At 37.5% G+C, this 25,352-nt stretch overlaps 2 protein-coding genes across 2 annotated transcripts in view; both read left to right on the top strand.

Moving 5' to 3' along the window:
* Positions 1-10,049: 10,049 nt before the first annotated feature.
* Positions 10,050-13,653, top strand: Smp_146660 (hypothetical protein; the record flags this gene model as incomplete). The annotated part of the gene is made up of 5 exons (XM_018796600.1): positions 10,050-10,346; positions 10,385-10,534; positions 10,567-10,809; positions 10,841-11,023; positions 13,519-13,653. The coding sequence occupies 5 exons, from the start codon at positions 10,050-10,052 to the stop codon at positions 13,651-13,653; spliced, it is 1,008 nt and encodes a 335-aa protein (XP_018651725.1).
* A 171-nt stretch (positions 13,654-13,824) lies between these two features.
* Positions 13,825-25,352, top strand: part of Smp_211050 (acylaminoacyl-peptidase (S09 family)) — a gene marked incomplete at both ends in the record, with an annotated part of 19,909 nt that continues 8,381 nt past the window's right edge. The window contains 5 exons of the mRNA XM_018796601.1: positions 13,825-14,415; positions 16,570-16,864; positions 17,878-18,111; positions 22,990-23,314; positions 25,040-25,221. Coding sequence (XP_018651726.1) covers positions 13,825-14,415; positions 16,570-16,864; positions 17,878-18,111; positions 22,990-23,314; positions 25,040-25,221 — 1,627 coding nt within the window. The remainder of the gene's footprint in view (positions 14,416-16,569; positions 16,865-17,877; positions 18,112-22,989; positions 23,315-25,039; positions 25,222-25,352) is intronic.

Raw genomic sequence — 25,352 nt, forward strand, 5'->3', positions numbered from 1 at the left:
CCTATCTAATTCAATCCTAGGTGTATTTCCCAGCAATGCAGTTTCTATTCTAATACAACTGCTAGCCATTCCAAGTGCCAGTATCAATATAAATTCGACCCAATTACAAATAGGTCCAATTCGGGGATTATTTCACTACTGCTATTATTCCAGTTCAGTCGTGTCTACTCAGTTCAATTATCGTGGGTTCATTTATCAATACTGTGCGCGCTATTTAATTTAATTACTTAAATACATACATACATATTGATGAACATTTTATTCTGGTTCTTACATAATTCACTTCACCCCGGCTATAGAGTATAGACACAGCAAATATAACACTAGCCTACTCATTGGGAGAGGAGAATAAGTGACAACCCTATAAAAAAGTACATCACTTAGTACTCATAAAGAAGAGTCACAATTCTGGAATTATAAGTAAATTTGCTATTCCTTTGAGGTAAGTGACTATTTCGGGGGGGGGGGTAAACGAGACACTATTTGAATGAAATCCTGTAAAATTGAGCTTGAGGCATTATCATATGTTCCAGTGTATTAGAAATAATTCCAATTCATGGTTTGTAAACAAATGAGCATTGAGACCCAGCAACTGGTATGGGTTTTCAAGAGTCGTAATCAGCCTAGAAGGCCTCCAAGTGCTGCAATGGTTTCATGGATATTCAGGGTTTGACAACACCTTTTGCTCAACAACTTTGCGATCGAAGAATCCCTAACTCAGCCAACCTATATGCCAGGATAGGAGGAGTCTGAAGATATATTTACAAGGTCTTCGACACCTCGAGAAGCGTTTGATGTGATCTGGCTAGTTCTTGTGAGGGGTGAACGGATAACGGAATTGTGTTCTGATGTAGACGAGCGACTGAGCACCTTCAGCATGATGTGTCTATTAAAGCCAATGGGGTCAGCATCAAATGTTGAGGACCTACTGAAATATTTGTTTTAGCGACCCGTTTGCTGATACAGCTCACAGCTAGTGGGGGTGGTGATGACCCAACGACGCAGCCAGCCAAGAGTTTAAAATTAATGAACTAGTTTTTAGCAAACACCTATGTTATCTTGCAGCCTCTGGCCATCTTTCCTTGCCACAAGAAAGCAACGTGGTACATGATGATAATAATAATAATAAATATACAGTGAAGAGTTCATTTCATCGTAATCATCTTTCCCAGTCATCTTGGAAAAGAACAAGGCAAAAATGTAAGCGCATGTCAAAATACCGTGGTATTTGTGTAAGCAAGCAAAAAGTGTGGTAAAATCCGTTCTATATGCCCATATATGCCATATGACAAGGAGAAAGGTTTTACACAAAAGACTTTTGGAATGTTTCCGCAAAAAACTCATACATCAGCAAATTAAGAAATTGTCTCCTCTTTAAACCGAATATAAATGTGAACATATTTAAAGAATCGATCATTTTGATTTTGTCTCAAGACAATTGGCTACCAAACGAAATAGTTATAGAACATGAAAGACGGAATAAAACAAGAACTCATAAAAAGCCCTACGTGCAGTATTCGTGTAAGTTTTCTGGGAAGTTTATGGTTTTTCCAGGGTTCATCTTTTTGGCAGGTTTTGGGATACTAGCCTCTTTATATATACCAGGACAGCAGAATTATTCCGTTATGAGCTTGATGTTTGCTTGAACTCCTCCATGAGAAAGTTCATTCAGCGTGTCGAATAAATTGAGTCAATAATGTGTTGGGGTGATCGGGAAAAATTTCTCGCAATAGACATGACATGCTCAGGGAACATTGAGAAGCACTTTGTCCAATCAGCGCTGACTAAAAGTTTTGTTAGAAACATCACGAAAGTGAAAAGTCACATATGGGGTTTCTGATTGGCTGATTACTACACTGCTACTATGTTGAGTAGTATTCCAGAAATTTTAGGAAAACCCAAGGACTTCTACATTACTATAAAAACCCTATATTTTCTGTACACAAATAAACCTTTGGAGTAAAGTTTTTCTCGCATATTTTGCGCCTTTTCTCTCGTGTTCAAGTCGCTGTGTAGATTTAGCTTGGAGGTTACGAGACTAGCTTAGGATCCGAGTATAGCGTTCAATCGGCGAGACTTATCACATTTTTGGAATTATGAGACGATCACTGGCAGTGGATCCATTAAAAAGCAAACTTTCCTCCCTTGTTCTCAACTGTTTTATCGACAGTTTCAGAGCTGTCAACAATGACTCGTGCGTGAGAGACAAATGCCTGACATTACATTGCTAGCTTCAGAAATGTGTTGTATATCTGAAATAAAATTGGACGTGTAGTCCAGCTATCGAGGCTCAGGACGGGACTGCTTGACTGAAGACGAGATAAGATAAGAAAAAATAGGTTTATGGTGATGAGCATAGTGAAGTCGCAGACTTTCACGGACTTTTGAAATTGCTGTAAAACACAATACACAGCTAAAAATTTGTTAAGACAGGCGACTCAGGAATTCGGCATTGATAAACGACGTATTAAGCGCCAAAACCCTGATTCACTACTAGAGTGGCGTTACTGACCAATAAATATGATGGTGGGGAGATAACTTCAATCCACCCGTGTCTGTAGGGCAGAGCATTTAATTACGGCTTCTTATGGTCTAGTAGAATGTCACGAATCAACGGTGTTGATGCTGATTTATTTATGCAAAATGACTCGTTAAACCGTGTTTGAAACGCTGAATTGGTTTCACTTCCTACCGAGCAGTCCTATTACAAGCAAACTAGACAATTCTCTAAAAACGAAGCCTCCTCATGACGCTGTAAATTCTAAAAACAAAAATGTTCTAAAAACAAAATATGAGCTCAAATCGCTTCGACGAAGAAGGGAGACAGCCATTTGTATCACGATACTGTTTTTAACACTATATTTTATAATCACAAAATAATCCCAGCTTCCAGCTTCTTTCTGAACCATCTTCATCTATACAGTTCATTATCCACTCATACCTTGTTTACATTTATTCTCTTTAACAGACATAGTTATTCCTCCATGAACATTGTCTGTTCTTCAAATTTTAGGCTTCCTGTGTAACTAATTCCTAGATCGTGTGCTGATTTAAGTATCTGGAATCTACTTTTATTTAAGTAATGTTGTCGTTCATAAGGACGCTTTCGGAAATGCATGATCCCGCACTTGTTGAGGCTAAATGGTATCTGCCATTTTTCGCTCCAGATAGTTAGGTTATTAAGATCATTTTGAATCAGGGATACACTTTCACTTAGAGCCTCAGGCTTATAGCTGTATACTGTTTCAGGATCATCAGCATATAAGTATGGTTTCCCAAATTTTATGATGTTACATATATCGTTTATATACATAAGGAACAAGAGTAGACCTAATACACTTCCCTAGATCGCTCCACTGGTTATTGGTCTAGGTGATGAGAGACAGACATTGTACTTTACCATTTGTTTACATTCCCTTAAGAATGAAACAAACCATGAATAGAGTGGGTTGTTGATCCCGAAGGACCGTAGTTTGACCAGAAGCCTTTTGTGTGGGACCATATCGAATACTTTTCTAAGGTCTAAAAATAGGACTGATACAAAGAGTCCGTTGTCTGGTTTCAGAGTTATATCATTCGTGTAGTCTACTAGGCATGTATCACATGGCCTGGACCCAACAAATACATGCTGTGAGACTGAGATGAGATTATTAGTAATTAGATGTTGGACTGCCGCAGCCTTAACTACTTTTTCCATCACTATAGACATCACGTAAGTTATCTTTATTGGTCGATAATTTTCAACATTTGCTTCAGGTCCTGTTTCAATTTTGGGATTGGTATGTGTAGTTTTCCAGGAAGTCGGGTAACACGCTAAGGAGAGTGATATCGCAAATAGTTTAAGTGATAAAAAACACGTATCATCACCTTCGCGTTTAAGCATGCTAGCCGGAATATCATCTGGTCCATCAGTGTAGGAGTGTTTGAATGTACTAATTGCCTTAGAGATATTTTGTACATTGAAGTCTACGTTAGTAATCTCACAGGGAGATGCTGTGATAAGTTCTGAATCATTTAGTGGTTTTTCATTAGTTAATAATGAACAAAAGTGTTCACTAAATAGTTCCGTAACAAGTTTAGGATCTTCGTATACTTGTTTGTCTTGAATAAATATGTTTCCTCTCGATTTACAACGTTGAAGTTTATTTTGATAGAGTATGGTGAGTGAGGAGGAGTTACTATTAGGTTTGACAGCATGTCTTTTCTGTTCGACCGCTTTTTGTATACTTATTGCCTCTGTTCGGACAAGTATTGCTGTTATAGTGGATGTCGAGTCGTGGACGGACTATGATCACCACTACTATTCGATTACGTGTCCAAAAACGACTTGGTTCCCTTGATAGCCCGTAAATCAGAAGGCTTTACTAGTCCAGATCAAGTATATTTATTGGCGATCTCGTGGTATCGAAATAATACCGAGACGTGCCAAAGAGTACAAGCGAATAAGCAGTGCGTGAGCAAGCTTGAACCAAACAAGGCGGATAGCGGAACAAGAAGTGAAACGGATACAGTTAAACAAATACAGTAAAACAATCTCTGGTACAATTGGTTACAATAATAATAATTGTTTCTATTATTCCAATCGTGTTCTTATCGAGACTGGCCGGTCACTACAGGAGCCTCGTTACTAAAGAGGAAAAGTCATTAAAGTTGTGGAATAGAGTACAATGTATTTGAAGACGTCTTCGGGTACCGACCGGCATATACAGATCTTTATAGAACTTAAGTCTCCAGTATTCTAAATGTGCGATTCTGTTGATAATACTTCTGATGTTGTGGTAAAATATATTGGTTAGTGTGTCGGTTTTGTTTGTAGTAAAGAAAGTTCCTCAATCAGTGCTTCCTAAGTAATTTTGTAAGTTATTCCAGTCCACCTTGCTATAGTTTCTACGAAGTGTTACAGTTTTACGTCTACCGGTTGTGTTTTTTTATTAATGCTACATACGACAATGTTATGATCACTACCTGGAAACGTTTTTCCAATATACACAGTATTGGGGGGTGAGGTCACTGATAAAGACTAAACTCAAGATATTTTGATGTCTGGTAGGGCTACTGACATACTGAGTCCACTGTCCTAGTTCTAGACATTCAATGAATAATTCATAACGTTTCGGAGCCCTGACTGGAAACCAAGAAATTTCAGGCATGTTGAAGTCACCGCAAATGAGCTTCCCTGTGAATAGCAGGGATGATGCTAGTAAGAATACCCCTGATAATGCTGATGTTTCATCTATTGATGCGTTAGGTTTACGGTAGACACATCCGAATAGTAAGGTAATAGAATCTGATGGCTTTAAAACAATGCACACTGAATCCTTCAGTTTGTTTAGTTCAGGCATATCACATAATAGTGAGTTTAAGCTAGAGTGAACGTAAATAAGGCATCCTCCGCCTCGTCCTTTCAATCTAGCACTTCTATATAGGAAATAGTTATCAAGAGATATACTTAGGTTGGAAATATTACTGATAGTCCATGCTTCAGATATCGTTATAAGCGATGGTTGACATACGGATACAAACAGGGCTAAATCCGTCCTTTTATGCAAATCGACCTGGCGTTGATAAGACACATGTTAAACAAATGGCCTACTAAGTTAAAATGAGTGAGAGCATCTCGACCAAAGTTGTAATAACCCTCGCGGGTGTGATATGGGTTTGAAGTGAGAGGTTGAATGTTCCTCATTAGCTCTGTATTTTGATAGCTAGAGCTAGCAAGGGATGTGTCAGATGAGCTAATGAAGTTGCTTGAGGAGTTTACCCAGAAGGCAAGGGTGGGAGTACTCTATGATGGGAATTGTACGGGTGAAGCGAGTTTATGTTTCGCATGTAGTTTGAAATTACGTGGGCTATATGCTTCAACAAGGGTGTCACTAATGGCCTTATTCCAAAGAAATCCGACACAGGTTGACTGTAAAATGTACTGTTATTTGCAAAATAGTTTTAATGGTTAAGCTCGTAGCCTCTGTTATAGCTATTTACGTTAGTGTGAGCATGAGGGAGGTCTGCTGCACGTAACCGGAAGCAGTTAAGACGGTTATTATACATGGAAGCCGCTCCACCATCTCAAAGCCGCTTTTATGTAGTGAGTTGATACTGAAGGGTGTGGAAGGTTTTCTTTCTGAGAGTAATTACAATTGTGATCCTGGGGAATGTAGATGGGGTGTGGGGTGAGGAACCTATAATTACTGTGCTTATTAATCGTTTCAGGTTTTAGAGGGTAAGTGGAGTGATCATTACTGTGGTAGTTTTTGTTAGTGTGAGTGTAAAAAGGTTTGTTACGCTCAAGCCTGCCACCCATTTTGCAACTTAGAGGTGCTGATGGCAAGTTACATGGTATCAGCGGGTAGAACCTATTAACTGTTATTGGGATACCCACAGAACAGTTGGTCTCAGTCTTACGTGTTTCCCTATTCGGTATTTTGTCTCCCTAAACTTTTTTGTCAGAGCTGAAGAGTTGCGTTGCCATTGTGAGATGAATTCAGGTTCATTCGAGTTATCTTGTAGTGTCTTTAGGGGGACTAATTTTCAAGTGAATATGTTTAGTTGGATGTATGTCGTCACATAGCTCACACTTTAGCACTTTACTGAGTGAACAGCCGGGATCAGGGATGTCTTTATGCTTTTTGGTGACAGTTGGAATCTGTATATTTTCCAAAGGTTTTTAGCCTGCAGACTCATCTAGATCTACGGATTGACCTGTCGTTTGTGGAATGACATCATACATATTTTTTATTCGCTTTATAGTATTTACTGTGTTGCAAACTGTCTTTAGCTGGTTATTTACTATGACACTATTATACGATTCTATCGCTTCACGTCTTCTTACACAACGTTGAGAGGGCGCTAGGCCAGGAGTGACCTTTATGCTCTTGTATGGAATTAAAGAGCTAATACTTTTGCTCAAATCAATAAATTGTTTAGCACCGTCACAATAGTTAAACTTAAGCACGAGGGGGCAAGTCAATCTATCCAACTTTTTCAAAGGTAGCTGACGTTCAGCATATCGCATGCTCTAAGGCTTTCGAAGATGCAGGTGGTTCTATAGTCGTGATTTGGCTTCTAACATTTCTGTTTCCAAATGGTAGTTAAAGTCATCTTTCGTAAACGTGAATCAAATCTATGCTTAATGGCGAACGGACACAGTCTACAACAAGAAAATGAAGTTTCAGACAATACGGTATTGCCATCTATCAACACTCGTTTGCACGTGTCTATGGGTAAAAGGTCTATACCAATGACCGGCATAAAAACATCTGCAACGACGAAAATCTAGTAGATGAGCTTGCGTAAACCCACGTTAAGGTAAAACAGTGTATTCTGCAGTGTGTGGCGATTGGTTTTCCGTCCGCTGTCTGTTTATCGGAGTCTGGATTTTGTAAACGGTTAGTGGTATTCACGGAATAACATGTTGTGCAGAACTTCTCCTGCAACCGCTAGTCAGTTTAGACCAGTCACTTCTCGATATATTATTAACCTCTCAAATATATCTTCAAACCTCCTCGCTTCTGAACTTTGATTTCACTGGGTGGGCACGACCCAATAATAGGTGTTACTGGTTAGGGTGTTGTCAACCTCCAAATATTTGTGGCATCTTCAAATGCTTATAACAGATGCAATAACATATGTGAAATTAAGTCATTCTGAAGATAATTATCACATACTGCTTTTCAAACTCCCCCAGTGCTCAACGTAGATCGTATGACAGACACAAACATGTTTAAGGCTGAGCCCAAAGTTTGTCCTTGAGCGGCTTACCGTATGACCTTGTGACGCGAAATAAATGCTTCGCAAAGTGTGACGAAAAACGCTTTTCGAGCAAACATTGCACTGGTAACATTGAGGAGCATTTTTGGCCAGTTTGACGGTAGAACTTTCCACATAATCTTCAACAATTTTATTCGTCCCCATTTAGAGTACGGAAACATAGCGTTCCCTCTTTTATCGTACTTTCCCTGTCTTCACAACCTAATTTTTATTGTGTTGCATATATATTTCGTGCATTCTTGTACCGGTATTAAACTAAACCAACACATATGCCTATGAAATTGATACAACAGCGCGTTATCTTTAGGTGCATTGTTAGATTTGCAGACGACGTCTTTTGTCAATGTAGCCCCCGATTCCCCGGATAATTGCAAGCCATCTGAATGAAAGATATTGTGTTATCACACCTATCCACAGCTACTTAATACTTTGAGTTTTTTCAAAGAACAATCGCCGTTGGGATTAATCCGATCCACGACTTCTGTTGAGGTACCTCAATATGTCACGTGACATATTCCCTGTAAACAATATAGTTACTCTTTGAGCAACTGGCTACCAGGGATGATCAGCGCTTCTCATCGTTGGGATGGACATAATGTTTGAATTAATACTAAAATAAAATGCCGCTATATCATACAACTTAAAACTTACGTGTGATGACTTGATAACATCGGTACTAAGTTTTGAATGCCTGTCATGACTTAAAAGCAATAACCAATGTGTAGACCTACTGCAAGTTTATTATCCACAGCTCACACACTTTTACGAACTGGGTGGCATCATGAGGCAGTTTTAAGTGAAACAAGTCATATGTAGAAATATCTGTGACAGGTGACATCTTATTGTGGCAAATAGTAGACGTCTAGTTTCCTAAGGATGTTATGTTAGCGAAAAGGCGAGATATCGATTATGAATAGGAGAAACGCGTTTCTTCCCAGCGGATATTCTGGATATTTCACTAATGTCACTGAAAATCTTTGGAGAAATAGTATGAAATCGTTGAATAAGCCCCAAAACGTTTACAGTATTTTGAGGCTTTTTGTCCTATTTTTCACAGACTTCTAATGGAACTTCCCCAGAATTGGCGAAATTTTCCTAAAAGTTGGGAAATTGGAGTCAAAAATATTTCAAAATTTATTGTAAGTAAAATAACAAACAGCCGTTATAACTGGAGGATGTGTTTACTACTCAAGATTCATAGATGCGAAGGTAAACACAACTAAGTGCCACAGATATAAGAATAGTAAAGGAAGATAGTCGGAACTTTAGGGTCCTACAACAAATTATACTAAAGTCTGATCAAGATGAGATAGGCTATTATAATAGCTTGAGTGGTTTGTCGGGTTGTCTCTGCGAAAAAGATTAGGAAACTAGAAACTGCCCTATTTTATTGGTCTCTAAATGCTAAAGGAATAGATTTCAGAGGGAAAAACTACCCCAATAACTAAATGTGTGTATATATGTATATAATATAGAACCAAAATAGCGTGACTATGAACTTGCCAACTAGCAAACAAATGATCTAAAATAGACATGAGAGTAAAAAAACCAGTGGTCATTCACTTCAACTCGTCACAATAAGGATTTCTCAAATAAGCTTCACAAATACGTAAAGCTCGTGGGAAGACATAAACTAGCCTCTCTTAAATCAGTTGAGAAATTTAAGAGTAGAACTCAACCACCTCAAGTTTCTTTTCTAGTTAGTATAGGGGAGTTCTTGTAAAGATGACCCAAGCCTAGTAATAGACTCTCTTATGACGTGAAGGCGAATTTAATTGTCACGAGATATTTTCGGCCGAATGTATGATATTTTTTAATGGTAGCATTGACCACTGTTTCTCCATCCAACGTGATCTGCTGAAGAAAGACGTGATTTCTCTTCAATATAACGCTTCAATATATTTTAAACAATTATGGTTTAGGCCTTCCAGAACGCGTTTTTCAGAGCATTTGATATTAATGCGAATGGATTTTCTCGATATAAATAGTGTACACTGCGCTAGTTTATAATTATTTCCATTATAATTGGTGCACTCCGAAATTTTTTGAATTTTAGGATTTTGATTTTCTTGTTTCAATTTAAGAACTGAAAAGTTATTTTGTTATATTGACGTACATTTTCTGAGTCCAGTTCAAATAAATGTGGTCGGGCTTCTTAAGCTTCAGCTTATGCTAGTCCCTCCATCTGTTCTATCCCGTGAATTGGTCAGTTTCTGTCAGAAGATAGTATTGTTCGTTTAATGATCTGATACGTAATAACAACACTATCTGGACTTGAATACATGAGCAGAACATTTATCTTCGTGGCATCGTCTGTTTTTGCGGCGTCTGCGTTCACTCTGTTTTGTTTCTCGAGACTATTTCAAAGACCGCATGTTAAAAAAGTCTCATTCAAGCCATCAGTGCCTCGTTTCACATCAGGCGATACGTCACTCCCTAAAGTCATTGAATTTGACAAGGAGAACTTAACACTTGATTTCTGTACATCCATCTGTACACTGATCAATATATCTGATTATGACACAAGACAGAAGCTTGTCATCAGTCTTCATGAAGCTTCATCTTTTCGTCGGAATTTTGTAATCAATTTATTTCATCATTAACCATTTGATTTCAGGATGTCATTAGGGATTCTAAGTGCCTAAAACTCCTTCTATCTCTCCTGGATTCTACCTCAGGGACGTTAACAGGACGCCAGCAAAACTTAAACATTCTTCACGTTGTAATGAATCTGGCGTGCGATCAACAGAATTTTCCAATCATAAAGGTATGAGATTTTCATTCAAATAGTCTCTTTAGGACCATCTCGATGATATTTTAACTATAGCGAATGCAGTGGAATACAGTGATCAAGCATGCGTTGCTCTTCAGGTCCTGGGTAATATAGCATTAACTCCAGATGGATGCAAGTTGCTACGTAATAAATGTGGCTATCTCTGTAATATGTTAAAAATGCGCGATCCATACGTCCTACGAAATTTACTAATAGTTTTTGTGAATCTGTCTTGTGATATAGATTGTTGTGACGAAATTCTTACACAGGTATATCTATAGCTTTCATACACAGCTTCAGAATCCTGAGGAATTTATGAAAACTTTGGAGTATTCATTGTCTTCGAATGCACCCATATCAGTTTCTCTAAAAATGATGGCTCTTCTCAATAATCTATATTCTCGAATGATAAAGAAGCAAGAAATTTTACGAGAATCGTCTGATTTCTCACCCTCTTCGAAGTCTATAGCTAATTCACTTAAGGTACCTTCTAGTCTAGGATCTGTAATGTGATTTTAAAGTTTCTGTTCAAATATCCATTCTTTTGCATTTGTATGTTTATATTTCCATACCTTCGGGTTTCCAGACAATGATATTGTCGATAAGGCACTATCGCTCTGGCTCGTGCAAGAAAATCACTATCGTGCCACTACTGTTTTGCTGTATGCATTCGATTTTTTCATTTCCATACAGGATCATATCGTTCACTATTTCAACTACTAAGTACTAATCGTGCTTTTCGTTTATTTGTATTTTGTACTTTGATCGCTTAATGTATGTTGGTGGCTAAACAGGATGGATCTAGAAGATTTAACGGGTTTCGGTCCCTGATTAGTCTTACCCATATACATAGTTTCCGGGATTATGATATAATGAATAGTATATTAATTTATTACAGTTACTGACTATCATGGAAATGTATTCGATGACTTTTCTTTATTGCTCCATGAATTAGAACCATCGTTCAAAGTCATAGTTAGTGGTCTGTTTAAAGGTCTACTTGGTTTGGTGTGGGTACCCGAATAAAATATACATTTTTCTACGGATGTCAGCTGACAGTTAATTTTTTGATAGTTTCTTATAGTGCTAGGTACACGACTCGATACCTTCGACTAAATGGACGGGTTCTTTTAGAAGACATACACTGGTATGCCATCTCAGAATAATACAACACTCGTCAGATTTTGTTCAAAGGTTTTCGTCCCAACCGACCATGCAGGTCATAAAACTGTGGCTGTAGTTTCGGCACTTCTCAGATGATTCATTCAGTATGTTTCTAGTAAGTGTACGTGATATGCTAGAAAAGTTTCTGATACATGGAGAAGACATCTATTGTTCCTATCTGAGCCGTTAACCAGCGTTATCATACCTAGTTCTTCGTGTTTGATTCGATGATGTATATAAAGATAACTGAAGTGGTTCACCTATTCAGTTACGTCTATTACTGTTGCCAAACTATTTAGTGACTCAGATCGCTCCTGAAGCGTCAATTTAGATTTTTGGAAATAGGACTGAGAAACACATTTCAAACCCTTTCATAATTCTACTCAAGTTTTTTTCCTGGTACCCAGATACTAGGGCTATCTTAATAACCGTATAGAACGAATATGACTTTATTAGAAAAATGTATTGGTAAGAATAGGTCGAAGAAACAGTGTGACTACTGCCGAATGTATCAGTCCATGGTAAGTCATCCCTGACAGACGATGTTAGATAGACTATCTAACTATCAGTGATCTGTCGTTTAATGTAGAAACGGTTCAGCCTGATGGATGATTTGACTAAGTCCCAGTGAAGTTTCGTTGGCCCTACAGAACATTACTTTTAAATATACATGAATAATGCTAAAATTAAACAGAGAATGGTGAAATTAGACATCCCTGATGAAGATAACTTTATGTAAGTAGTGGTAGTTGGCGGAAATAGCTTGCTGGATTTATAGTTATCAGTGATTTATGTAGCTGTTATTCTTTTGTTTGATCGCTAACATTCAGTGAGTGTCCGGCGCTTTAACCGGGTTGGTGGATACGGAAAGTCCACCTGGGGGAGTTGGAAAACCCTGATTCCAAACCAATGGTGCACATGGGCTCCAGTATCCTGAAGGAACAAATAGACTATGAACCAATTGTTAGTCACCGGCTACCATGGGACTGCATCTCCTCACGATGCTCCACTGCCTTGTGGATCAGACCTTTGGGTCAAAGGCTTCGAGTGTGGTCCCCTTATAAAACCACCTCCTTCGGTTTGGGCACCCGGATAGTATCACAGCCCTCACACAAATCAAACGAGATTTATGTGGCGCATATCTACTTGGTGCCTCTTTGTACAAATATTTATGTGTTTAAATAAATAAATAACGTTCGGTGATGCAAAAACATAGATCATAACTGGCAGGTGCAAAATCATCTTTTGGATTATCAACTACAATTTATGAAATAGTGTAAATGATTCTCTCTGTCTGGTTTTCATCGACGTTCTTTCTTATGAAATCGGGTTGTTAACCCCATCCCAGTACTCCTCTTTTACCCGGGTATCGGGTCGGGAGTATCCCTAGAAGGTCTCTGAACGGAGTAACAATTTTCAAAAGCTAGAATGATAATTAGTAGTTCAATAACATTTTAATATCTTTTCGAATGAGCTATGGGTCGTAATAAATTTTGATTAGTGGAATTACTCTGTTGAGGGTCAAATCTGTGACTTAAAGTATACAACCAAATTAACTATCAATCGTCTGTCATTACTTTAATCTCCGACATTTTTCCACTGCTTTTTGAAGAGCTTCACTTGTTTTTTTATTATAAAAGTTGAAACTAGTTGAAGGTTACTAGACTTAAACAGTTACATGAATAGCAGATTTTACTGTAATTCACATATCTTCATTCGGTTTACTCATGAAGTATTTATTGTTCGACTAATTATTGTCAATATATTTTTTTCTTTACCTTTTATTTCTTATATATGTCTTTTTTGTTTTCCAGAATAATTGCACTCTAGTTAAATCACGGATTATGTTCTTGATATCTTCATCAAAAGACCCGGGTGAACTCGAATTTCATTTGCAGAGACTTGTATCTTCTTTGGAAAAAGTGGAAAACTTCAACATTGAGTTATGATGTCCAGCGATTTTGCCATTATACATTACATTTATCAAGTGTTAAGCGAATTTTTGTACATTTCTATTTTTCATCCAATAAACTCCAATTATTTCAATGTTTTGTCTTGTATATTTTCTTGTCGTTGCTTCGCTGATGGAAAAAACATAATATATTCCAAAACTTTTAGTCATGCTACCGAAAAAATCTTTATCAACGCTATTTGGGTTCCTCAACACTCCAGTGTTATCAGAAATCAAAGTTTTTAAGTGTCCTGACCACGCAAAATGTAACGAATACTCCATCATATCTGAGTGGACGCAGACAAACACCTTTCGAAAAGACAGTGTTTCATATTCAAGAACTTATCTGGTCACCTTGCCTCAACATGACATTCATGAAAATTTACTTGTGGACTACACTTCACAACTACATTTTTCCTCATTCGGGCAGTGTTTTCCTTTTGCCTCACAGAACCATGTGCGTACTATTTGGGATATCAAGTCTCCTGAAGGTTCTCATCGGGCTGTGTGTATCGAATGTAATCCTCCACTGGCTTCAAATCCCTCAAAACATACTATAGCTAGTACCGCAGATTCAGGTATTTTCATTCAAGTATGGATAAATGGACGTTTCACAAACTCTATTAAGCTCCCAACGACACTTAATGCTCGTCATGGTCGTGTCTATCCTTCGAATAGTGTGACATTCCATGGAGCTGGATGGTCAAATGCAAGAGATAAGATTGTTTATTTGGCAGAAGTCTGTAATAATCCTATTGAGGTAATAGTTTCCATCATTTTTTATAATCATTGTATACATTATCGAAAACAGACAAATATATTTCATGAGTGTAAATTTGATTTGTCCAATCTTGAAAGCCTACCCATTTATTACTAAGTCATAACCTGTAACGTACTAATTATTGTTTGTATAAAGTGTGTAATGTTTTTAATTTGTATTAATTGATCTTGTGCGTCTCAATCGAATAGCTTCAAGTAATAATATCTATCTAGTACGACCGAGGGTGGGGAGAGTCTACTCCCTCTCCAACTGTTCTCATATGGCCACTCCTATATAGCCACTGTCAGGGAAGTCTTATTCACTGCCTTCTCGTGGCGCGGTAGTTGTTTATGAAATTGAGAAGACGAAAAGCAAATGTCCGGTGCTTAAACCGGATTAGTGGATAAGGCGAATTCTCCTGGATTTTTAAAACTCTAATTTCAAACCAATGACACATGCGTTCCAGAATCTTGAGGGAATAAATGGCGTACAGAACTGTTGTTGGTGACCGACTACCATAGGACCGCATCACCTAATGGTGCCACACTACCTTGTGGTTTAGACCTCTGGGTTAAAGGCTCGGGGAGTGGTATTCTAATCAACTCACTTCGATTTGGGCACCTGGGTAGTATCCCAGCTCTTATACAAACTCAATAGCTTGCGTGGCGCGTATATATTTATGTGCCCCTTCGTACCACTGTTTATGTATTTAAATGAACAAATCATAAATGCTTACATGTTCATGTACCTTATGCAATCTATTGCGCAATGTATGTTTCATGACACTGTTTATATACTATACTAATAGCAACCCATTCGAAAACCAACGACGTTGTACTTGTTTGTTTGTTTGTTTGTTAGACTGTACGTCACATAGTAAATGACTTATCTAAACCGTGTAAGAGTTGAATATCTAATTTAATTAACTATATCTTTGTGGTAAAGAGTATTCAGTGTTTAGTGAACGGACGATGAAATCGAAAAAGAAAACTTTATACCACAAGACTGTTCATTGGGAATTTTTTGGAACTAGACAAATGTTGGGCTTCCAAAGTATAACTTGTATGAAGTGAATATGACAAATTACTGATGGGTAATATATCATTTGTCACAGGACACATTGGAGGTAAAATATTTAACGGTGTTATTGAATGATTGGATTTAGTACATAATTTGTAAGAAACAACCTTGTCAAAGCATCGTTAGCTACCTTACAAATATCTCAGTTTTGTGCTATGTGGTTAGGTGGTCAAATAGTTAAAACACTCAACTACCAATCTTTAAGTCACAGATCTGAACTCCGCTCCACCTACCTTTTGTTTATGAAACCAGATAGTATCACACTACAACTTAAAATCAAGCACTAAGATTATGAATGATTTCTGCATTTTGTTGATGTTGTTAACCGTAATATGTTCTCCATCGGATGTACTTAGTTTTCCTAAGCAGACAGATGTACAAAAATTTGACATAACAGATGGTTTAAAATATACTTCTCTCACGTATATTACGATAATACGTCAATACGATAAGACTAGTCACGTTATATCAAAACCACGATTCACAACCTAAAAATAAAGAATCAAATTAACACTAGTTAGTGCTTTATTCAGTACGGTTACAAGTAGTCAGTCTCAGTGAGTGCGGAGTAGAAATCAATGAGAGGAAAAGAAACTACATATTTATTAGTCTGAAGGGTGAGTGTCTGTTTGCCCACTCTCAGTGACCAATCATATTTCACTTTCACTGCCACACATCAAAAACTGAATATGTTTTTCCGTAGAATAGAGACCTAAAGCAACAAAGTGGAGTTTTGTTTGTTCTTATACAGTTAACAACAGTTTCAGAATGTTTGTAATTTTCATTTATGATTTACTGACTCGTAGTTGAATGGCTTTTTGTCGTTACAAGTCTTCTTTAGAATCAATCCTTTTTATGAAAATGTTTAGTTAGTAGGTTTAGCAACCTTCCCGTCGTCATCCTGTCGTTTCGATACTAGTTATGTGATTCAATGTGCTAACTACTTTAATACAATAAAGAAAATAGGATTTTGAAAGTTTGACCCATTATAGATCAATCTTTATTGGCTCAAAGACAACATCAATACATTCATGAAATCTCTGTCAATTAATGTAATTTAATTATTATTCATAGTATACTACTAACGATCAATCACTCAAAGATGACACTTCATCGTTTGTATTCCAAGAGGATTGGGGTGAAGGCAATGAAGGATCACATAAACCCAAACTTTGTATACTTGATCTTACTACTGAAACTGTTAGTTTTGCTCCAATCGATGAAAATAAGTATAATTTAGCTTGCAGTGAACCGTTATGGAGTCCAGATGATAATGGGATTATATTTGTTGGTTATCCTTTGCAAGCTTATAATCTTGGGTTAATTTACTGTACTCAACGTCCATCTCACCTTTATTTTTGGGACATAAGTAAGTTATGACTGATTAGTTAAACAATGCAGTCACTAATTTTTCTGTTCATAAATTGATACACAGAGGTGTTAATTTATGCTATTTCTTTCCAAATCTGGAAGTGAAGATTTATTCGTTGGATAAGATTAGCCTCATGAGCGCCTTTAAAGTTGTAAATAAGTTAAGACCATTCAAAGAACTCAACAAATAAGATATTCTTAATTTTTGTTTTATGTTGTGATGAATCTCGTGGAATTGTAATAAGTTTAATTAGAATCTGGTAAAAAAAATCAACAGTTAAATGCTCCAAAGCGTTCGTCTGTTGACATCACTTTGAAGTGAAAGTCATTTTCAAACTAATTGATTCCTCAAAAACAACCAGGTTGAACCAAACACGGTTGAAGGAAATATTTTAACAGCTGATCGTTAGTTAGCAAAAATATTCTGTGATCATCGTGGGCATTTTTTCGATAAAGTCCTAACTCATGATCTAAGTTAGATGGTGAAGTTTATCCACAACTTTCATAGTTTTCATCATAGACTGATATCAACTAAAAAGTTATTGAAAGTTAGAGAACATTAAAGAGCTGTTTTGTCTTAGTTTCAGGCTTCTCAGCATTCACATTCACGAACACTCACAGAACCAAGGCAGCGATTTTAAGCCTCTTATGATGCACATATACACTGAATCGTAACTCATCGGTCTACGTCCTGTTAACTAGAATCAATCCCCAATGTCATTCAACCAGTTGCCAATGTCATCGATTAGTTATTATCTCACTCTTTGCGTAGTTAATCCCACAGATCATGGCTCCTTTTTGGAAAACTCAGAAAAACCTACGTTTCTCTGATCGTTGAAGCATAGGTCTTAAAATACATTCCTTTTTGATTGCTAGTATTTCGTATTTATTAAATATGGAAAAGCCATAAGCCACCAATGGTAGTTTTTCATAGATTTATCTATTTTTCACAAAAAAGTATTTACTACTTATATTTTTCAAATAAACTCATCACTTCTTCCTTCTTCAAAGAAAAGAATAGTATCGAACCAATCAGTGTGCCCGGTTATTCAGTTCAATGTCCGCGATTCAGTCCAAATGGAACTTATTTAATTTGGCTTCAAAACCCTGTTGGTGGGCCACATGGTCAGTGTGTTTCATTAGTTGGGACTCAATGGCCAATCAAATGCTTGAAACCTGAGATTATTGTACCCGTTATCAATAGTCCATGCAGTGATTATAGCTGTACTATTGATAAATTTCCAGGTAATAATTTTTTTACTATTTTGTGTGTTACGGAAATTGCTGAATTTGAAATGTCACATCATGGACTGACTTTGTTTAAACAACAATTGAAGCCAGGAAACACTGAATGGCTTCTTAGTGCTAGTATGGGACTCGTCAATAGTGAACATTTACGATTCTACCAGAAATCAAACCCAGTATCTTTAGAATTCTCAATGAACACTGGACCTTCCAACTGATGATCTGGGATCCAATGGTTTATATTCCAGAATAAAAATAAAGCTAAAGTTGAGTGATACAAACTCGTAATTCCTTATGGTCTTTTCCAGTTTACCAATCATTTATTCCGATACTAAAATTTGGTGTAACTGATGTTTTATGGCAAGAATTTGCATGATCGTAAATGTATAACTTTTCTTATGGATAAAACTATTTACCCCATAAATGATTCTGAGTAACAAAGTGACTCATTATTATTCTTGTTCTTCGTAAGCTTAAATTAATTTTAGATTATACATGTAGTTAGCACGATAGCTAATCTATATTTATGAAGCATTGTCTGACTGAAAATTAGTGTTCTATTTGATTAACTTCATTTAAACTCCAAGGTTATATTTGATGTTTATTTCGTCTCATTTGGATTTCGTTAGCTAAGTGTACTTGTATTCTAGTTGCTGTGGTGTTCCTACTGGTACCCAAACTTGTCATTCATCATTTAAGAAAGCAGATTACTACTTAATTATCTGATTACTTAGGGTGTGATAAATAGTAACTTAGTCAGTCAAAGTAGAACTTAGCAGTTATGTGCATGGGTTCAAGTTGCTATACTACATTAGCATGGCAAGATAAAATGATCAAGACAAATCTCAGGTCAGTAGAAGTGAGAACAGCATCATTAGTAGTAGAAAAGACTAGGTATCGAAAAAAGAAAAAGTATGAGATTTGGTGACTCAAGAACTAAAGGGAACGACGAGTGGATTAAATGCTACGTTTTTTGTTCAACAGTTATTAATTTTTACTAAAAAAGCACTTTCGGGTTGTTTACTTTAGCCAAGCTGAATTATTCTGACTGTTTTATGTTATCAATTTCTCGAGCAAATACTTCAATACCATACTTATAATAGTGAACTCGAAGATGAGCAATTCACCTTGTTTTGAAGTTGTTAACACTAATTTCAACTTGTAATCAAAACAATCAGTAATTTCATGTTATTGAATGAAACTTTATTTTTAGTATAGGGGGCTTGTAAAGATTGTGGGATTTTGTAGTTTACCTCATTGACTGATCTCAGTGCGAGTCAGTCTGACCCTAAGCTGGGTCGTGAATGGACCTGCGAATGAGTCTCTTACTAGGACGAAACGGTTATCTAGTGCCTTCTGATTTTTCAGTAGTTATTTAACTACCATAAACTGGAAGCTGGTTATTAGTCTGACATGTTAGGTGAGAGTAAGCCATGGTTAGTCAACATGAGAAGACAGGCACATGCAGTTACACTAAATTTATATTATTTTACATATACATTTGCTTACATTGATGAATTGTGAATAAGTACAAGATTTAGATATAGGGCTTCTTGTTGATTGATTCAAATTATTCAACATCAACTGTAATGACTCAATCAAACAGTGACTTAATGATTGAATTAATTGACTATCGAACACTGAATGAACTCTCATTTCAAACTATGGTACTGTTGTGAATGAGAACACAGGTGAGGACAACCAACTATATATTTAGCACAAATTACAACGTTACTTGGTAAAATACGAAAAACCATGCTATGATACACTATTTGCAAAATGTTCTTCAATTGCTTCAGGCTTCATTGTTCCTGGATTTCCACACAAATTGCTTTTTATTTCTGTTCTTCTCTTCTTGATCTTCTCAATCTTCTGCTGTCAGATATTCTATTCCTTACTCACCATATATACTACTTATGTTGATATCAGTAGCTCACACCACACTCGTCCCCCCTTTTAATAAGCTGTTCTCGCAATCTTTCTGATCGGCGTACCATTGTCTCCTTTGGTGCTGTTCGTGACTCGTGCTCATGATGTTCTTGAAACCATCTCTGTAGTTGACTGGCATTTACACGCTTCTGCTTGTCTTCTCTCCGGATCGTGTAAACTGGGCCGCGTCTCTCCGTGATAATGTACGGTCCCTCCCATTTCGGGATCAGCTTTCCTGACCCTGGTCCCCCTTCAGTGTTAGCTCTCCGTTCTCTACACTTTACCAGGTCCCCCACTCTAAAAGGCTTCCACGCTCTTCTCTGCTGTTCCGCCTTCTTGATGTCTGATATTTGTTTCTTTTTCACGTTCTTTATTGCCTCCGTCCTCTCTTTCCTTAATCTTGTTGCTGTCCACTTCTGCTGCTGTGGCCACGTCTTATTATGCATCGGAAGTCGTGGCTGTCTACCATACATCAGTAGGAAAGGTGATTTCTTGGTTGTTCCTTGGATGGAGGCACGATGCGCCAGCAAAATTAGTGGTAACTCTTTCTCCCAATTCCCTCCTTTAGATGCTAACCATTCCTTTAATGTCCGGTTGTTTCTTTCTGTAAGCCCGTTTGTCTGAGGGTGATACGGTGTAGTTCGTATCCTCTTGATGCCGAACTGCTTTAAACGGGCCTTAAACTCGTCACTTTCAAAACAGGGACCCTGGTCGGTTAGTATCATCTTCGGTACTCCATGACCCGCTACAATGTGCCGGATTATTACTTCGGTCACTGTTTTCGCCCGCTGGTCGGCAATCGGTACAGCGTCGACCCATCGTGTAGCATGTTCCGTCATTACTAGTAAGTATCGGTTGCCGCTATCCGTCTGTGGAAATGGTCCCATCACATCTACTGACCATAGATCACCGACTGCGGTTACTGGGACCGACTGCAATGGCGGTCGCATGTATCTATCGCTTTTCATTAATTGGCACTGCTGGCACGTCAACACATATTGGGCCACATCGTCTCTCATGCCTGGCCAGTATGCACTTTGCCGTAGTAAATCTGTCGTTCTTGCGATACCTGTGTGCGCTACCTGATGGCATTCGTGTATCATCTTACGCCGCCAGTCTTTCGGGATCACAGCCACCCAATTTTTGTCATCATCCTGCCAGACCAGAGCTCCATATGTGTTCACTTTCAGTCTTTCCTTTTGACGAAGCAACATTATTACCTCCTTGTCCATTGCTCGTTTGTCAACATCTGCCTCCTCTCTTATCACTCTGATTACCTCTCGAAGTTTAGGATCAGATTTCTGTTGCCGGACGAGTTCTAGTGGGTCTCCCTCTATACTGTTCACTGCGTATGCTGTCAATGGAAGCTCGGCTTCCATGTCTGGTCTTGACAGGTAGTCCGCCATTACATTTTCCTTCCCTGGAACATGCCCGATACTGTTAGACACGCCCAATACCTCTAACATATGCCCTCCTATAGTGTGAACTGCGACTTTACACGGCTTGAATCTCTTACATTGCTCTTTACCTATTAACGAAACTGCTGCCCCTGTATCGATTAGGCACACTAAATCTAGTTCATTTACGTTCACTCTTGCATAGACTGCCCCTCTATCTACTAATGCAACAACCCCCAGATCCCTAGAGTAGGAAGGAAACACGTAACGTCTAAAATATCTCCGTTTTCGTCGTGTTGGACAGTTTATCTTCCAGTGTCCTGTCCCTCCACATGCGAAACACTTATCATTCCTTTTACGAGTCACTCGTAATGCCGCAATCTCGTGCTGCAGTTCTTCAATCTTCTTCTCAATGCTGCTTATCTCCTGACTTCCGCACGCGACCGGAGCTACTGTTCGTGTCATCAACTGTCGCGTCACCTTTGCAAGCTCACTGATATCCATAGGTTGCGCGGCGTGTACCAGTCTCAGCTGCTGGGAAACGGCAACAGGCACGCTCTCGATAAACTGCGACGCCAACAACTGTGCCTCCGACTCCTCATCCAGATTTGGCAGCGCGCGACGCAGCAACTTGGTAAGCTCCACGGCCAGCACCAGCGGATCACCATCGATCGGCAACTTCGCCACTCGGAACTTCTGCAGTGCTTCTTCTCTGTCCACTGGGCTATCGAACTCCACGATCAACCGCTCCGTGACTGCCTCCCATGTCGTCTTACCGCCCGCACCGTCCAGGCTGTCATATACAGCTTTCGCTCTGCCTCTCAGCAGCGTCCCCAGCACCACCGTCTCCGCCTTCGGCTCCTTCACTCCCACCAGCTCCGCTACAGCTTCGAACTCCTTCAGGAAGCCCAGAACATCTCCGTCTTCAAATTCCTTCGGCCATGGGATCTTCATCCTTGGAGGCAGCGACACCAAATGTTGTGAATGAGAACACAGGTGAGGACAACCAACTATATATTTAGCACAAATTACAACGTTACTTGGTAAAATACGAAAAACCATGCTATGATACACTATTTGCAAAATGTTCTTCAATTGCTTCGGGCTTCATTGTTCCTGGATTTCCACACAAATTGCTTTTTATTTCTGTTCTTCTCTTCTTGATCTTCTCAATCTTCTGCTGTCAGATATTCTATTCCTTACTCACCATATATACTACTTATGTCGATATCAGTAGCTCACACCACAGTACTATACGTGGGTTTAAGCAAACTGGCAAAAGCATCATTTGGTTTCACACACACACACAAAGTAGTTTAGCTGAAAGTCATTAATGTAAACTGAATCTCATGAATCTTTTCTATAAATTATTAATTGATAGCTGCATGCTTCCTTGTGTTCTTTACTTGTCTTTATATGTTATGGAGTGTGGTATTGTTATTTAGTGAACGATTTTCAATTGTTAGAATGAAAGATCAATAGACAATACGCTTGAGTGATGGCTGTTCATAAAAATGAATTATTGTATTATTCTATCATATTATATTTTTAGGACTTTATTGTAGACTAGCAGACCGTTGTTGGTCTAGTGATGGACAATATGTATTAGTCTCATCATGTTGGGGATTCGAGGTTGTTGGACTTCTGATTTCAGTGACTGAATCCATTGCCCAATCAAGACCAGTTATATATAAACTACCTAAGTTGTATTTAACGTCAGATGGAACTACATTGTCATCGTCATTATCAATTTTAGATGTTTACGATGATATTCTAGTGGCCTCTGTCAGTTCTCCAATTCATCCACATCATATAGCTGTATTAAATTTAAAGTATCTGAATTATGCTAATCTGTCATGTGATCTTAATCAGCGTCCGTAAGTGCTACATACTCTGATTTATTGTATGTATGTACTGATAGTTTCAAATTACTGCTTTAAATCTTACAGTGAAGTTATGAATCTTTATCAACTGAGGTGTTAAGGATGTGTGCAACATATTCTTAACCACCTTTTACATCTACGGACAATATTTGATAGTGTCAAAGTAGGCTGGAAGAATGCTAAGGGAGCTTAAACCAAGATATATTATTCCATGAACTCATTGATTGCTAATTAATGCAGATCACCTGTTTGAGGTCTGCAAAATCATCTTAACCAATGGTTGGAGACTTTGAGTGATGTGGCTCAGATGCATTCACTCTATTTTTTTCTCGAACTTGAGTTCTAGTATACCTTTATACATACCTTTTAACTCGGTCTTTTCAAACTGCATACTCAATATTCAGTCTTTCTCATTGTCAATTCTACTACATTATATCAATTCGTTTGCTATTGATCTTGTCAATCTCATCTTATCCTGATAATGTGATGTGACGATTCCGGTTAACGTATATTTGTTTCAGGATCGTATTTAATTATAAGTGGCTTAGAATGGGGATATAATTTTGCGTCAAGTGTCAATTAAGAGGACCGTATCAACTGAGTTATTATAGATCTGTTGTGTTAGACATGTGATTGTATCTCACAGAGATAAACTGATTTGAACTGTAGATCACTCATCTAAGTTTAACAACAGGATCATGTCATCTTAGTAGTTATATAATATACATACGACTTACAGTTTACTATGTGAATTTATCTATTACCATTGAATAAAGCATATCTATACTAGGTATCATTACCAAGTTTTGTTTTGATAATTTCGAATAAATTGAGCATCGGGTAGATTGTTATAAATAAATAATATATTTGTAATATCCTAATGAGTAGAAAAGAATTATATTTTTTGACGTTTCGTGACTCAATGTATGCTACTTCTTCAGAGAATAAATAACCAAATTAAAATTTATTCTATGAAGAAATGGCATACACTGAGTTACTAAACGTCAGAAAATCTAATTTTTTTCTACTCATTAAGATATTACAAATATATTATTTATTTATATCTATACTAGCTTCCTTTTGAAGCATTTCGTTCCTCTTTTTCATTCAAATACATTGAAAGTTATAGCGTTACAATTCAATAGCTTAAATATTCAACATATATGTTTGGGCTGATCGTTCGTTGAATCAGCTTTTAGATTTTATTTTAGGATGTATTTTAATTACTGTATGTAATTGTGAATCAAATGACGATGTGGTGTGGTCTACTTATATCCTCATAAGTAGTATATAGTGATGGTCAGACATAGAATGCATTTTGTCAGAAGACCGATAAGGAAAGAACTGAAATGAAGCGCAATTGGTAGGACAATACATAAACAGTGAAATTAGAGAAGATGGATCGATATTTACAGAAGGAACAGTGAAGATTGAAACAAATGATTATTATTTTGTAAATTAACTGTTTGCTGTATGGTAATCAGAATTTAGTGAGATAGTCTGTAATTTTGTGCTTAAATACATTCGATTATCCCCAGTCGTATCCCTGTTCACTACAACGGAAGTAGGGACACGAAGACGAGTGGATAAGGATTTATTTGCTATTCAAAAATAAATTAAATTGATACTTGAGTACACTAATTTTTTGCAGTCAGATTTGTATATATTGATGTAATGAACTTTTCATTTGTATATCCCACTAAATTTTTAATTTCCTAGATGGTTAATCCTTTCTGATGGGCTTGATTTAAAGCAAAGTCATTTACGTTCGTTGAAAGGTATTGATTGGTCAGTTCATCAAATAGAACTAGAAAATAAATCAGATAACCGAATAAATTCATTTGAATGTTTACTAGTTCATCCCATACTTGAAGATGATGGTTCAATTAAACAAATAGATGGTAAAATTTATTAAATTATGATTATTTTTAACAGTATGAAATAGTATATATACTAACTCCTCCATTTGTGTAATGTCTAAATATCATGTGTTCTATTTTTGATGTAGGTTTGTTCTCTGAGCTGGATGGTT

This window comes from Schistosoma mansoni, chromosome 4 (assembly GCF_000237925.1).
Source record: "Schistosoma mansoni strain Puerto Rico chromosome 4, complete genome".
Taxonomy (NCBI): Eukaryota; Metazoa; Platyhelminthes; class Trematoda; order Strigeidida; family Schistosomatidae; genus Schistosoma; species Schistosoma mansoni.